At 50.3% G+C, this 13,777-nt stretch overlaps 1 protein-coding gene across 2 annotated transcripts in view; it reads right to left on the reverse strand.

The window, feature by feature from the left end:
• Positions 1 to 1,990: 1,990 nt before the first annotated feature.
• The window catches only part of CAPN13 (calpain 13), a 50,685-nt gene continuing 38,898 nt past the window's right edge, over positions 1,991 to 13,777 (reverse strand). For both annotated transcript variants that reach the window (XM_054728318.1, XM_054728317.1), the window contains 10 exons: positions 12,785 to 12,987; positions 12,210 to 12,246; positions 11,567 to 11,623; positions 8,554 to 8,611; positions 8,400 to 8,458; positions 6,523 to 6,591; positions 4,670 to 4,745; positions 3,918 to 4,046; positions 2,576 to 2,631; positions 1,991 to 2,017 (listed from right to left, as the gene is read on the reverse strand). In XM_054728318.1, the coding sequence (XP_054584293.1) occupies positions 1,991 to 2,017; positions 2,576 to 2,631; positions 3,918 to 4,046; positions 4,670 to 4,745; positions 6,523 to 6,591; positions 8,400 to 8,458; positions 8,554 to 8,611; positions 11,567 to 11,623; positions 12,210 to 12,246; positions 12,785 to 12,987 (771 nt within the window). The remainder of the gene's footprint in view (positions 2,018 to 2,575; positions 2,632 to 3,917; positions 4,047 to 4,669; positions 4,746 to 6,522; positions 6,592 to 8,399; positions 8,459 to 8,553; positions 8,612 to 11,566; positions 11,624 to 12,209; positions 12,247 to 12,784; positions 12,988 to 13,777) is intronic.

Raw genomic sequence — 13,777 nt, forward strand, 5'->3', positions numbered from 1 at the left:
TGCAGGGGCTTCTGCTATAGTAGGGTGGGATGTAGACTATTGTATCTGTAGGTCTGTTCTCTGAAAAGTAAAAATGTAGAAGAAAATGTTACATGGGTGCTAATTCTTCAGTGCACTCATGCTAGAGAAATAGATGCTGATGCCTTCAGATGTCTGTGATGCATCCAAAGCTACATAGTGAGGCAATGGTAGGTCTGGAGCTGGACCCAAGTTTCACTTCCCCAAGGTCTGATCATTTCTGTTGCTCCACACATTAATGTTTGCTGTGATGAGTGATTGCCTTTCCTCATTGGAACTTCAGTTAAGAATTCTAAAATCAAACTAGACCCCTATTTTATACCACACACAAAAATCAACTCAAAATAGATTAAAGACTTGAACATAAGACCTTAAACCATAAAACTCCTGGAAGAAAATATAGGGAATAATCCTCTTGACATCTGTCTTGACAATGAGTTGTTTGATTGGACACCAAAAGCAAAAGCAACAAAAGGAAAAATAAACAAGAGAGACTATATCAAACTAAAAAGCTTCCGTGCAGGCAAAAGAAATCAACAAAAAATGAAAAGGCACCCTGCTGAATAGGAGAAAATATTTGCAAAGCATATATCTGATAAGGGGTTAATATAAAAAATATATAAAGAACTCATATAACTCAGTAGAAAAAAAACAAACAATTGATTTAAAAATGGACAGAAAAGCTGAATAGATATTTTCCCAAAGAAGACATACAATTGGCCAATGGGTACATGAAAAGTTGCTCAACATGACTAAGCATCAGGAACATGCCAATCAAAACCACAATAAGATATCAACTCACACCTGCCTGTTGGAATCGCTGTTATCAAAAAGACAAGAGATAAGTGTTGTAGAGAATGTGGGGAAAAGGAAATTCTTGTGCATTGTTGGTGGAAATGTAAATTGATGCAGCCACTATGGAAAACAGTATGGAGGTTCCCCCCAAAATTAAAACTAGAACTACCATATGATCCAGCGATTCTACTTTTGGATATTTGCCTGAAGGAAACAAAAACAATAATTTAAAAAGGTATCTGTACCCCATGTTCACTGCAGCATTATTTACAATTGCCAAGCTATGGGAACAATTTAAGTGTCCATCAATGGATGAATGGATAAAGAAAATGTGATACACACACACACACACACACACACACACACACACACAATGGAATCTTACTCAGCCATAAAAAAGAAGGCAGTCCTGCCATTTTCAACAACAGGGATGGACATTGAGGGCATTATGCTAAATAAAATAAGTCAGACAGAGAAAGACAAAAATACCATATGATTTCACTTATAAATCTAAAAAAAACCCCCAAACACTAAAGAAAACTGAACTCATAGATACAGAGAACAGATTGGTCATTTCCAGAGGTGGGGGTTGGGGTGGGCAAAATGAGTGAATGTGGTCAAAAGATATAAACTTCCAGTTCTAAGATAAATAAGTCCTGGGGATGTACAGTGTGGTGACGATAGTTAACAACATTTAGTATATCTGAAAGTTGCTATGAGAGTAAATCATAAAAGTTCTCACCATAACAAAAAAAAATGTGTAACTATGAGTGGTGACAGTTGTTAACTAAATGTATTGTGGTGACCATTTCACAATATATACATATATTAAATCATTGTTAGATACCTACACTAACACAATGTTAACTCTCAATCATATCTCAATAAAGAGTAAATTGATTTTAAAAACAGATTCTAAATCCCTCACTCATGACTTTCAGGCCATTCTCTTTCATGAATGCCCACTGGTCTCCATGACTTGGGTGAAATCTGCAGCACTGGCCTTAAAACCTCAGGTTCCCCTTGGCTCACACAAACAAGGGCTCCTTAGCCTCTGGGAGGCTGCTCCCAGGGGGAAGGTCTTGTGTGCAGGTGAAGGGGAATTGGGCCGCAAGAAGAAATGATTCTAAAGCTGCCATGTCTTACCTGGACTCTGGGGTCTGCTCTACTCCTTGCTTCAGTTGTACATGACCAAGTTCATCCACTAGGAAATAAACATTCTCGTTACAACCAGTCTTGACACTCACGAGCTTAACACAGATCAGGGCAAATGGTACCCTCCTCCCTTGAAAGATCTCAGTCTAGTCTCACCAACGCTTTCTGGCTAATTCCAACCCACGCAGGAGGTCCCGCCCCTGTCACAGCATATTTCCTGCTACTCCCTGCGCTGCCAGGCAGTGGGAGGGTAGATGAGGTCGACCAGCTGGCCGGGCCAGGAGGCTCTTTCTAAAACTCAATGGGAGGAAGTTTAATGTACAGTGAGCCCAGCAGGTGTGCTTCAGTTCCCGCTTGGATTTATGACGTCCACATAATCTTCTGCTTTATTAAGCTATCGGAAAAAAATAAAATCTGTCTGCCAAGCTCCTAAAGCAGCCTTGGCGGCCAGCAATATATAAAGGCAGTAATTGGAGGCAGGGGGGCCGGCAGCTTGGCTGGCCTCTGACAGCCTGTTCGATATCCTCAGGGAGAAAAATGCCCCTGGAATCTGGGGAGGAGAGGAGGGCTGGGCTGGTCCTGTCTCTGGGAGGGCAAGGCGGCTCACCTCCACTTCTGTCAGGTAGAGTCCTTTTCCATCCTCAGAGAGCTTGTGGAAAGTCTCTAGGGTAGAGAGGAGAGGAGTCAGGACCGGCCCGTATAAAAGCAACTGCGGCGATTCTGTGTGAGGCCAGAGAAACTCTCTCCCTCTCCACGGGGATGCTTTGCCTCCCCTTCTCTTCTCTTTCCAGGGACAGCTCGGGCTCAAGTCTTCGAAACTGCTCTGGCTGCTCCAGCCCACACGCCTCTCTCCCTCTTTGTCTCCCTGCACTAGGCATCTCCGCACTGGGCCGTGGGGCAGTGTGGGCCTGTCTTTGGAAGTATTTCAGGGGCATCATGTGGGGAACCTCCCTCATCCAACTGACAACTCTCTGGAACAGGTTTATGCCTCAGGCTTTTCATTTACCCTCCCAGGGCTCTGTTCTCACCATCTTTTTATTTTTTTGGATAAATCCTCACTGGAAGGTATTTTTTCCATTGACTTTTAGAGGCAGTGGAAGGCAAGGGTAGAGACAGAGAGGGAGAACCATCAATGTGAGAGAGACACATCAATTGGTTGCCTCCCGCACGCACCCCAACCGGGGCCGGAGATTGAGCCAGTAACCGAGGTACGTGCCTTGACCGAAATCAAACCCGGGACCCTTCAGTCCGTGGGCCTACACTCTAACCACTGAACCAAATCGGCTAGGGCTGTTCTCACCATCGTAACATGAATCGTGTAGCTCAGAGCAGTAGGGTTTACAGTGATGCCACGAGGCAGGGCGGTGTAAGGATTAGAGCCGAGGCCAGATGTGACTGCTACCTCAACCACAGCAGGTCCGTTTTGAGCTATTTTGTAGCTTGGGGTTTCACATAAGATTTCATTTACAGCAAAGGGGTATGCTGCTAAAAAGTGTCAAACCTCTGGCCTACATAGCTGAGTTTCTGAGTCCTGGGGAAAGACCTCCTGCCCCCAGCTATTTGCTGGCGTGTGCAATTCCTCCTGCAGAGACCAAGTCATTCGCCGCATGACTACAGAGCAGGTTTAAACTATAAACACAATCTGGAGAGGGACCCAGTATTCAGCCTTGACCCTAGAAGAAGCACTGAGTACACAGGGTGACGAGGAGATGAGAGCCCCGGGATAGGGGAATCTCCTGGGGAGAAAACGGTGCAGACGGGAGGCTGGGGACACAAGCCGATGACACCACTACGCAGGCTAGCGTTGGCTCTGTCTCTTGGGGCAACAGCTCCTGGGGCAGGACTCCAGGCCGCCCACTGCCCAGGCTGGGGCAGGAGTGCATCCCTGGTCCCCTCCTGTGCTTCTGGTCACTGTGAAGGTCTCCAGGAGGTCCCCAGGTGACACTTACTTGCCATGGCTTCCAGCCGCATCAGGAAGCAGACCAGGCTGGGGAAGCTGACCCTGCCGGCGCTGTCGCTGTACCTGAGGGCCATGAGATCCAGCAGCTCGCTGCTGACGGAGATCCCTGCAAGGAAGTCTGGGCCACAGGTTTCCCGACTTAACCTTCGTGCGAGCCATTCCCCACATGGCGCAGTGGAGACGGCGATTCCTGCCCTTCCCGGTTTCAGAGTCATGGAGACCATCGAATGAGCGGACATGAGTACAAGTCCGTGCCCGACTACGAGGCTCTCCTGCAGGGCGGCATCGTTAGCCCAGGGCTGGAAGCTCTGCCTCCTTGAAGCAGAGATGCCATTGATTTCGTTTAGCGCCAAACCCTCTGTGGAGCGCATCAGCCTGCCCGTGGGTGTTTAACCCCGACGGCCCAGACACCAAGAGGAAGAGTCCCCGAGGGCGGCTTGGTGGTAGGGTTTCAATCATGTGGCTTACTCTCTCACAGTTAGAGCTGTGCTGGGAGAAGGCAGCCGGCAACACTGACTGGCACGTGAGAACTCGGGCAAAGGCAGCAGAGTCTGAGCCCAGAGCTGGAGGCCCTAGAGGCCGGTGTAAACCAGGGGAGGCCACGAGGCCGCAGCTCTGCTGGTCCTGACTGCCCGCTCCGCTGCACCAGCCTTGCTGCAGCCCACGAGGGGTGTTCCCCCGCCCTCCCCCCAACACGCTGCCACCCTCCATCATCGGGGCTCAGAGGGTCCCCTGCTTTACCTGTATCCTTTATGGCCCTCCACAAATCCGAGCTCAGGAAAACGCCCGCATTCCTCTGGGCGTTCTGGAAAACGCTCTGACACGGAAAAGAAGCCAGGAGCCTGTGTGAGTCCCAGTGCCCATGGTGCAGAGGACGTCCTGGTAGAGGGAGGTCCCGCAAGCCAATCCCTTTTCCATCCCTGGAGGCTCAGCTCAGAGGCAGGCAGGGCACCCAGCAGGGGACGGGGAGGCCGCCCACTCTGACCTCCAGCTGCAGGGCTGGGGGGTTCTCTTCTTCCCCAACCCCCTCTCCCATCCTGCTCTCTCCTCTCCCTCACCATGCACTGGGCTCCTGACACTCAGGCAGCTCGCTGCCTCTGGGGAGCTGGAGAGCTCTGGAAAGAGTCTGCACAGGGTGGTGAAGAGCACAGACTGGTTTATGGCCCGGGAGTGTGCCTTGGGCAGGTTACTGGATCTTCCCAGGCCTGCTTCCCCATCTGCAGCACAGGCCCAAGGGCCTGGCTCCTAGGCAAGTTGCCGGGAGTAAATGCGCAGATATCTATCAAGTGCCTGGAGAGTGCCCTGCGCATAGTGAGCGAGTGCAGGGAGCACCAAGGCAGGCGGGGGCTGCGTCCAGGACTAAGCACGGTCCCAGGCCATAGCAACCCCAATGCCTCAACCTCTGCAGGGGGCTTTCCCTCTCCCAGCACAGTCCTGCCTCTCCCCGATTCGCACACTAACCCTGATTGTCCTTGTACTTCGCAGGTGAGGAAACGTGCCCAGGCAGGGGAGGGACCGCTTTGGGCTAAGCATGCAGGCTGTGGGACTCCCTCTGGTGTGTCTGAGGCCGATGTCAGGAGACAGTCAATGTGAGATAGCAGCTTACGCACCCTTTCTGGCCTAACCTGGCTTTGTTGGTGAGTATAACCACGAAGTGTAGAGTGTTCTCAGAGAGGTATTCATCCCCTCATTCACTCAGTAATTCATAGTTTGGTCATTTGTTTAGCACTTTGAGCACCTACTGTGTGCTAGACACTAAGGAAGGCAGTGGGGAAGGAAGATGGCTATGAGGGAGCCCCAGCCCTGGAGGACCCCACAATCTAATGGGGGGCATATCAGCAACTGCAGTGCCTGTGAGAACCCAAATGACCCAAGTCGGGAATCAGGTGATAACCTGGGACAGCCACACACACAGGGACTTTAGTTTCCTGCTGCGAGTTCGTCAGGAGCTGAGGGGAGAACTCATAGGGCCTAGGGGGTGGGCAAGACCCCCCAGGGAGGCCCTGCATGGATGGTGTGTCTGAGCTGGACTCCCAAGGTGGTTGGGCGCTGGCCAGGCTGGGAGTGTAGGGAGGAAGAGCAAGGAGTCTCCTAGTTGGGGTCTGCAGGGGTGCGTGGGGGAGTGGAAGGGCCTCTCCTTGACCCTAAAGGAGGGCCATAATGCAGAGGGTCTCGTGCACAGCTCCGAGGAGGTTAGAGTTTGTCCTGAGCACTGGGGTGGCCACACACATTTTGGTTTTGATGTACCTTCCAGCACGTGGCGGGGGGCAGGGGAGGAGGTGGACTGGCAGCCTGGGGATGTGGCCGTGAGCCTGGGGAGGGATGTGGGGCAAGGCTAGCTGGTGGTTTAGCTACACTCCATGGTGAGCCCTTTCTCCTTCACTCTCCAAGAGCGTGCCTCACCCTGCCACTCCATTGGGCACTGCCTTTGGTGGTGCCTGTACGTCTCCCCAAACACAATGGGAGTTCTCCTTGAGGCCTGGTGAGGCTCCTTTTCTTTGCACCCCTCAACCCGGGTGCAGGAGGAAGCGCCCATTAATATCTGCTAAACGGGATGGAACAAGAGTGTTAGTTCAAAGCAAACATGGCGGTACCTGGCAGCGGACGAGTCGGCTCCACAGCCTGGAGAACTCCTCCTGGTCGAGCTGCCCGTTCACTTTCAGCTGCCAGGAGTTAAGAGTTAACCAGTCCACAATGGAATATTATGTTGCCATAAAAAAGAAGGAATTCTTACCATTTGCAGCAACCTGGATGGAATTGGAGAACATTATGCTGAGTGAAATAAGCCAGTCAATGAAAGAAAAATACCACATGATCTCACTCATTTATGGATAATAAAGAACATTATAAACTTGAACAAAAAGATAGATACAGAGGCAGTAAAGCATCAAACAGTCTGTCAAATTACAGCAGGAAGGTTAGGGAGAGGTGGGGAAGATAAGAGATCAACCAAAGGACTTGTATGCATGCATATAAACATAACCAATGGACGCAAAACTCTGGGGGGTGAGGGCATATATGGGAGTGGGGTGGAGTGGGGGCAATGGTAAGATATGTACACATATAATACCTTAATAAAAAGAAATTGGAAAAAAAAAAGAGTTAACCAGTCCAGTGTGCACTGAGCGGAGGGGCCGCAGGTCCCGCCAACAAGCCCTCCATCCTTCAACTAGTGACACGGATGGGACTGGGCCTCACGCCAGCTGGCTCCTGCTGCATCTGAAAGGGACCTGGCTTAGATTTATGTTACAAGGGGAAATGGAGAATTGGAAGGAGAAGAAAGCCCTGAGAAAGGGGAGGCCAACATCTCTTGCATCCAGGGGAAGAGCGAGCCCCAACCACAGCCTTCACCAGTTGAGTGGGGAGGAGCCTGAGGGGGTCATGGCAACTCCTGAAACAGCACGAGACGTGAATGTGGGCCAGGTGTGCATGCGAATGGACGTATTAAAGCCAGCCCTAGCCATTCCATACGATGGGTTTCATGAGAGCTGATGAAAAGAAAAGAATGGATCTCGGAGGGCCTGGAGTGTGAGCGGGAGGAAGGGTAGAAAAGACCCGTCTGCTTTGCAGGGGAGGTGAGGGCTACCTGCCCCAGGCTGGGGGACTGCTATGGCCATTTTGATTCATCTGCTGGCAGATCCAGGGCCTGATTTATGATTTCATCAAGAAGCCCTCTTGTTTGACAGTGACGACATTCAAATTCCCAATCAAGTCCTGTTAGGAGTGAAAGAGCAGCGTCTGTCTTCCTCCCAGGAGACCGCCCACACCGAGGGGACCATGCTGGGGGCTATGCGCGCAGGAAGCTAGTCTTTCCTGTCTGCCAGGGGATGGGCCCACATGGCTCATCAGAGAAAGAAGCCAGGATGGGAGGCAGGAGACCTGGGTTTGATGCCCTGCTCTGCCACGTGACTATGGAAACTGGACAAGTCCCTGGATGGCCGACCCTGTCTCCCGTCTGCCCCTGGGGTCCAACTGCTGTATAGACTGAGGACTTCTCCACAAGTTTCAGTGCTTCTGTAGCTGCTTGATAGATGGTAACTATTGTCATTGTTGCTGCGGCTACTTTTAAAAAATACATTTTTATTGATTTCAGAGAGGAAGGGAGAGGGAGAGAGAGATAGAAACATCAATGATGAGAATCATTGACTGGCTGCCTCCTGCACACCCGCTACTGGGGACTGAGCCCACAACCCTGGCATGTGCCCTTGACCAGAATTGAACCTGGGACCCTTCAGTCCGCAAGCTGACACTCTAGTCACTGAGCCAAACTAGCTAGGGCACTACAGTTACCAGTATTTTGAAGAGTTAGAAGGTTAGACTAGAATCCACAGAAACCCAGGCCCTTTGGTGAGCTCTCAGAACCAAGAAGTAGAGAAAATACTGAGAGAAAGGGTTCTGGAACACCCTCATTAGATTCCTTGGAGGCCCACAGAGCAAATGGGGAGGGCTGGGCGATGACTGCAAAGGATACATCCATCAGCGCCACGATGCTCCGGCACTCATCCAAAGAGAAGGTGTCCGCTGGAGGTCCTGAGGGGGCAGAACAGGAGGGACTGAAGGGTCAGGGAGGGTGACATTGGGCTGGCTTGGCAATGGGGGTGACGCTGGGAACGGCAGGTCCTTACCTTTCAGGAATTCCTGGTTGAGAAGTCTCTGAAGCTGGGCGGCATCAAGGCCTAATCCCTGGTCCAAACAAGGGAGGAATTATCCAGTGCCCAGGAGCTGAGGGACACATCTGCCTGGGTCTGCAAAGCACTCAGATTGCTAATCACAGTTCCCACCCAGTGCCCAGCTCACCCTTGTCAGGAAGCCTCTCCTGAGGGCTCCGGGCCACGGTAATAACTCCCTCCCTGGAACCTCTGTGGTGCTGATTACTCCTGACGGTTGATAACTTGTGTGGGTACCTTGCGTTTATCTCTTCATTCGTTATTGGATTGAAAGCAGTGTTTGCTTCCTCCCCACCATGCTTTGCACTTGGGAGTCCCTCAGGAGAAGTATTGCTGAAGGAATCAATTCAGCCCCGTAGGTATGTTTCCCCATCTGCTTCCAGAAAGAGACTAAGAAAATGTAACTATTGAATGCACATGTGTGGGATTGAGTGTGGGGAGTGAGAGGAGATTAAAATGCTGGGAACCTAAGCTAAGAGAACCTGCTCTAATTGAACCCATTACTTAATGCTAGTCTTCCCAGACACTGAAGCAGAAAGGGGGAAGCAAATTGAGGTTAAGGGGAGAGAAACATTTCCTGGAATGAACTTCTGGAGGTGTTAACTGAATTCAATTTTCTATTAGGGACACTGAGTGGCTGTTTGGGCAGTGTCTTCCATGATGATTTTACAGAGAAGAGCTGCTCTACATGTGGTCATTTCTTACATCAGCCTGGTCAAAGCTGAGGGGATGATGGGACATTAACACCCTGGCAAAGCATTTACACGGGGAAGGAGTTGGAGTGAGGCCTCCCAGCAGGTGGCTTTGCAGAGTGGTGCCGGGTTAGGTGGAAGAAGGTGCCTCCTTAGGGTCTTCTGAGAACCAGCACCCCATAGATGACATGCTGTCCCCAGGGTTGGCCTCATCACACAGAACTGAAAGCAAGAACCATCCTGCAGCCTGTACTTTAGCTAGAAGAATGGCCCCTCATGATGCCCCCAGAAATTCTGCCAGTGTCTGAAATTGGCCCTTAGGTCATTCCTCCAACGTCTCCTGGGTCAGGGAAGTCCTTTTGGTGTGCCCACCATCAACTGAGATTTTTCCTCAAAGGAAACATGGTACCTTGCTTTGCAGAGCAGTTGACATGTTGGTGAGAAACTCCAACCAATGAGAAGATAAGCAGCTTTGATGCATGGATCCTATCTCCCTCTTGCAGGTCTCCCAACCTCCCAGCACAGCCCCTGACCTGGACCCTGGACCAGTCACCACCAGGATGTTTGAGGAGATGAGGATAGGAATGGAGATGAACTTTGCCTCAACAAGTTCCCAAAGAATTGCATTCTGTCTCTACCACCTCAGTGGAAGTTCCTGAGGATGGACACTGCATTCCCAAAGCTTAGCATGGCACTTGGAATGTCCTAGGTATTTGGGACACGTTTACCAACTAAATAAATGATGGATGGGTGGGCCTGGCCTGCCCCATTAGCAACCTGTCTTTGCTGGCCACAGGTAACCACTGGGTTATGGCACCATCCCCACTACCATGGCTGATGAAGGTGACTCATGGTAATGGTAGAGTCCTAGTCACTGTACTCATTTAAGGCGAGGTAAACCAATATAAGAGATCAGGAGAGAGGACACAGTGAGCAGATGGGCTTTTTTTGTTGTTGTTGTTCACAACTTTTGAGTATAGCTTGCAGGTTTTGGAGAAAGGTGCCGGGTTGGTGCTACTCAAGGGTGTCCGGGAAAGGGATGAGAAGGGACTGGAGTCTAGACTGGGTTCTACTCCCAGCTGTCTGGCACCAAGCTGCATCTGTGCCTCATTTCTACAAAGGCCCCCGAATGGGTTCCAGTGACCCTCTCTGAGAGACATTTGGTTGTTGTTTAGAAAAGTCCTAATTAGGGAATCCATACCATTTATCATCTCACAATTTATCATTTTTATTTCAGATGTGCAGGTGCATAGACCATGTTGAGGATTTGCCACTCACCCCTGAAGGTGAGTTTGGTCTCAGGTACCTAGTCCTGCTGATCACCTTGGGGCAAGTGACCTGAACTTGGGCATCTACTCTAGGGGAAGCTAATCTCTCTTAATTCAATGCAAATTGATTGAGCACCTACCTTCTCTGTGCCAAGGGCAGTGATAGGTCTTGGGGACAAGGAATGCATATGATGCCATTCCTGCCTTCAGGACCTCACAGACTGTATCTGGTCTAGAGCCTTTTGAATCAGCCCAGATGTGGACCTGAATCCTGGGCCCATATTAATTTCAAGGAGGTCCATACTGAGCTGCTTCTTGCAACCTGTACCCTACATGCCAGCCACATTTTTTACTTCTCCTTGAGTTTTCCTCTGAGCCCAGGCTCCTGAATAATTTCCCTTTGGGCTGCCTCCTGGCCATCACCGCCCCAGCAGCCGTCTGAATGTCTGGCATCCGTCCTGTCCTTGGCCTCTGCCTGGCCCACGGCTGGCACTACGCACACGATCATCTGTATCACTTTCCACCCAACATGATTATTAATGATAAAAAGCCCATCGTGCAGAGCCCTTGGCAGCTGTTTTTATCCTGACAAGTCAAGGAGTTCTTTATAACGGTTTATAAAACCATTAAGAAAATCCCCTGTGTACATAGGTGGCTTGCTTGGCAGGAAGAGTTCTATTGGTGATTTCTGCAGCTGGCTATCTCCCGGGAGGAATGATGCCAAGGTTGGTGGGAGCTGGCAGAGCAGGAGAAGGAAAGATTTCAAGGGATGTGGCCAACTGCTTGTTTACAGATTTAAAAAGCTCTACATTCCATCCCAGATGTCACCCAGGCGGGACGTCATTTCTCTCCAGAGTTTGGTAGCCAGATCAGTTGCGGAGATGTCCAGAGAAGGAGGCTGATGAAATAACCCATGAAGTTACTTTTCCTCTCTGTATCCTGATAAAAGCCTGGGACAGATTTCCTTCCCTTTGGTCCCTCCATTACCTGTCCCCATGCTGAGTACTATACCTGCTGGGCGTATTTGTAGAAAATGCTTTGTTGGGAGCCATTTTCTGGAAGACTTGCCTGGATCAAGGGGAAAATAGCCCACATCAAATTTCTGGAAAAGGAAGGCACCTGTCTGGCACAGTGAGGGCACAAGAACCCCCCCCCCCCCGCCACCTGGATCTGGGACAGAGGCTTCATCCAGCAATTGGGTGAAACCTTTAGGGCAGTGGTCGGCAAACTCATTAGTCAACAGAGCCAAATATCAACAGTACAACGATTGAAATTTCTTTTGGGAGCCAAAATTTTTAAACTTAAACTTCTTCTAACGCCACTTCTTCAAAATAGACTCGCCCAGGCCATGGTATTTTGTGGAAGAGCCAGACTCAAGGGGCCAAAGAGCTGCATGTTGCTCACGAGCCGCAGTTTGCCGACCACGGCTTTAGGGGAATGGGAAAATGGAAGTTGGTGGAAAGAAGATGGTTGGGTCCAGCTTGGCCTTGGAGGCCTGGCCTTCTTCCCTCTGCCCTGTCCCTTTGAGCCATTGTCATCCCATTATAATGTCTGTTTTCATTGATTAGTGGTGAGGCAAGAAGGAAGAAGACAGAAGCTCTTGGGGATAGAATGTGGCCAATAAGACCTACCCACCACCTTCCTGCACACCTACCTGCAGAGCTCTGAGGTTGAAACCGCTGCCCAGGTTCCTAGAAAACCAGGGGGACAGTGTGACAAGGATGCCTGCTCACTGTTCAAAGGGGCCTTCCACATGAAGGGCACCCCAGGGGGCATTGCCGCCAAGGACTGAGTGGAGTGTCCTAGGCACAGCAGGCTGTGAAGTGGGCGGCTCTGACAGTTGGCAGACAATGACCATCATGACCACATGTCCAGTCTTTTGGGTCATCTGGTCCTTAACCATTTAGGAAGTGGTTCCTTTCACAAGATACGCATGGACAGTAACCCTCATTGCCAGGATGGCAGATAAGCTTCACCTCAGGTTGCGACTCCGACTGGTAGCCCAGTGGCTCCCTGGCATGCTGGACTGAGAAGGCGCCATCCATGCTCCACTGTGAAGACCACCATGATTGCGGGGCTGTCTGCCTCGGGTCCAGGAGGGGGTGAGCTGCCCAGCAGGGTGCACACTTGCTGACCCGTCTTGACCATTGCCATGGCATTGAAGACCCTCCACAACGTGTTTTAATGGAATTAGGTAGAATTTGCAGTTGGAACCCCAGAGGTTCTTACCGGTCAGGGTCTGGCATTTTCAGGAAGATTCGAAGCAAGAACTCAACTGCTTCTCTGCGCGCGGAAGCGACTGCCACATAGGTCCCTGTGCTCAGCGTGAAGCACTTTGTGAGGTTGTATTTGGTTTTAGTCACGATGCCCTTGTCAGCACTTCTGAATCGGGAAAAAAAGGTGGATGGCAGTCTCTCCCGGAAGTGCTGAAACTAGAGGAAACACAGGGATAGTGAGAAAGCCCCGGTGGGTTTGCAGCCCAGCCACCAGGGAGACCCTCCACCTTCCAGACGCCTCTCCATTAACCAAACAGGCCCCAACGAGGGAGACGGTGCTTGGCCAAACCCTCAAAATGCAAGAGGGTTTAGACCGTTACTTAATATATGCTGAGTGGCCAGATTATTATGATCTCTGAACGCATAATCATCTGGCCACTCAGTGTACTTATGTATAAGGGAAAGCTTGCAAATCTTGATATGTCAAGGGACCAGGAGATAGTGGCCCCCAGCCTCTGGCTGGTTAGTCCTCTGCTTCTTTCTAACTACCCACAATGCAATTCTTATACATGGAAAACCCTTATTTTAAAATCCCAACTCTGTGGTCAGTCTACACTGAGTGGCCAGATTATTATGCGTTCAGAGATCATAATAATCTAGCCACTCAGTGTAGATGCTAACACTATAATGAATGCAAAGAAATATGACAAGTGGTTTTTGTCTCATTAAATCTAACAGCATCCTGGACTCTGGGTTTACCTCTCTGCTTATATATGAAGAATTTCATGGGAACTAGCGAGACCGTTTTAACACTGGGTTCCTCCGGGAGCCCCCAGACCCCTCTGCCCTGTACCTTCTGCGAAACTCTCTCTGGATCGCCACAGTGGGGCTCCCTGCACTTCCTCCATTTCATCTTCCCAGCAGAGCCCTGAAATTTCTTCTCATTGGAGAATAATAGGCCCTGATCATTTTCCTTTTATTTCAATATTTTCTTAGAGATAAAACA

Source organism: Eptesicus fuscus, chromosome 16, assembly GCF_027574615.1.
Source record: "Eptesicus fuscus isolate TK198812 chromosome 16, DD_ASM_mEF_20220401, whole genome shotgun sequence".
Lineage (NCBI taxonomy): Eukaryota > Metazoa > Chordata > Mammalia > Chiroptera > Vespertilionidae > Eptesicus > Eptesicus fuscus.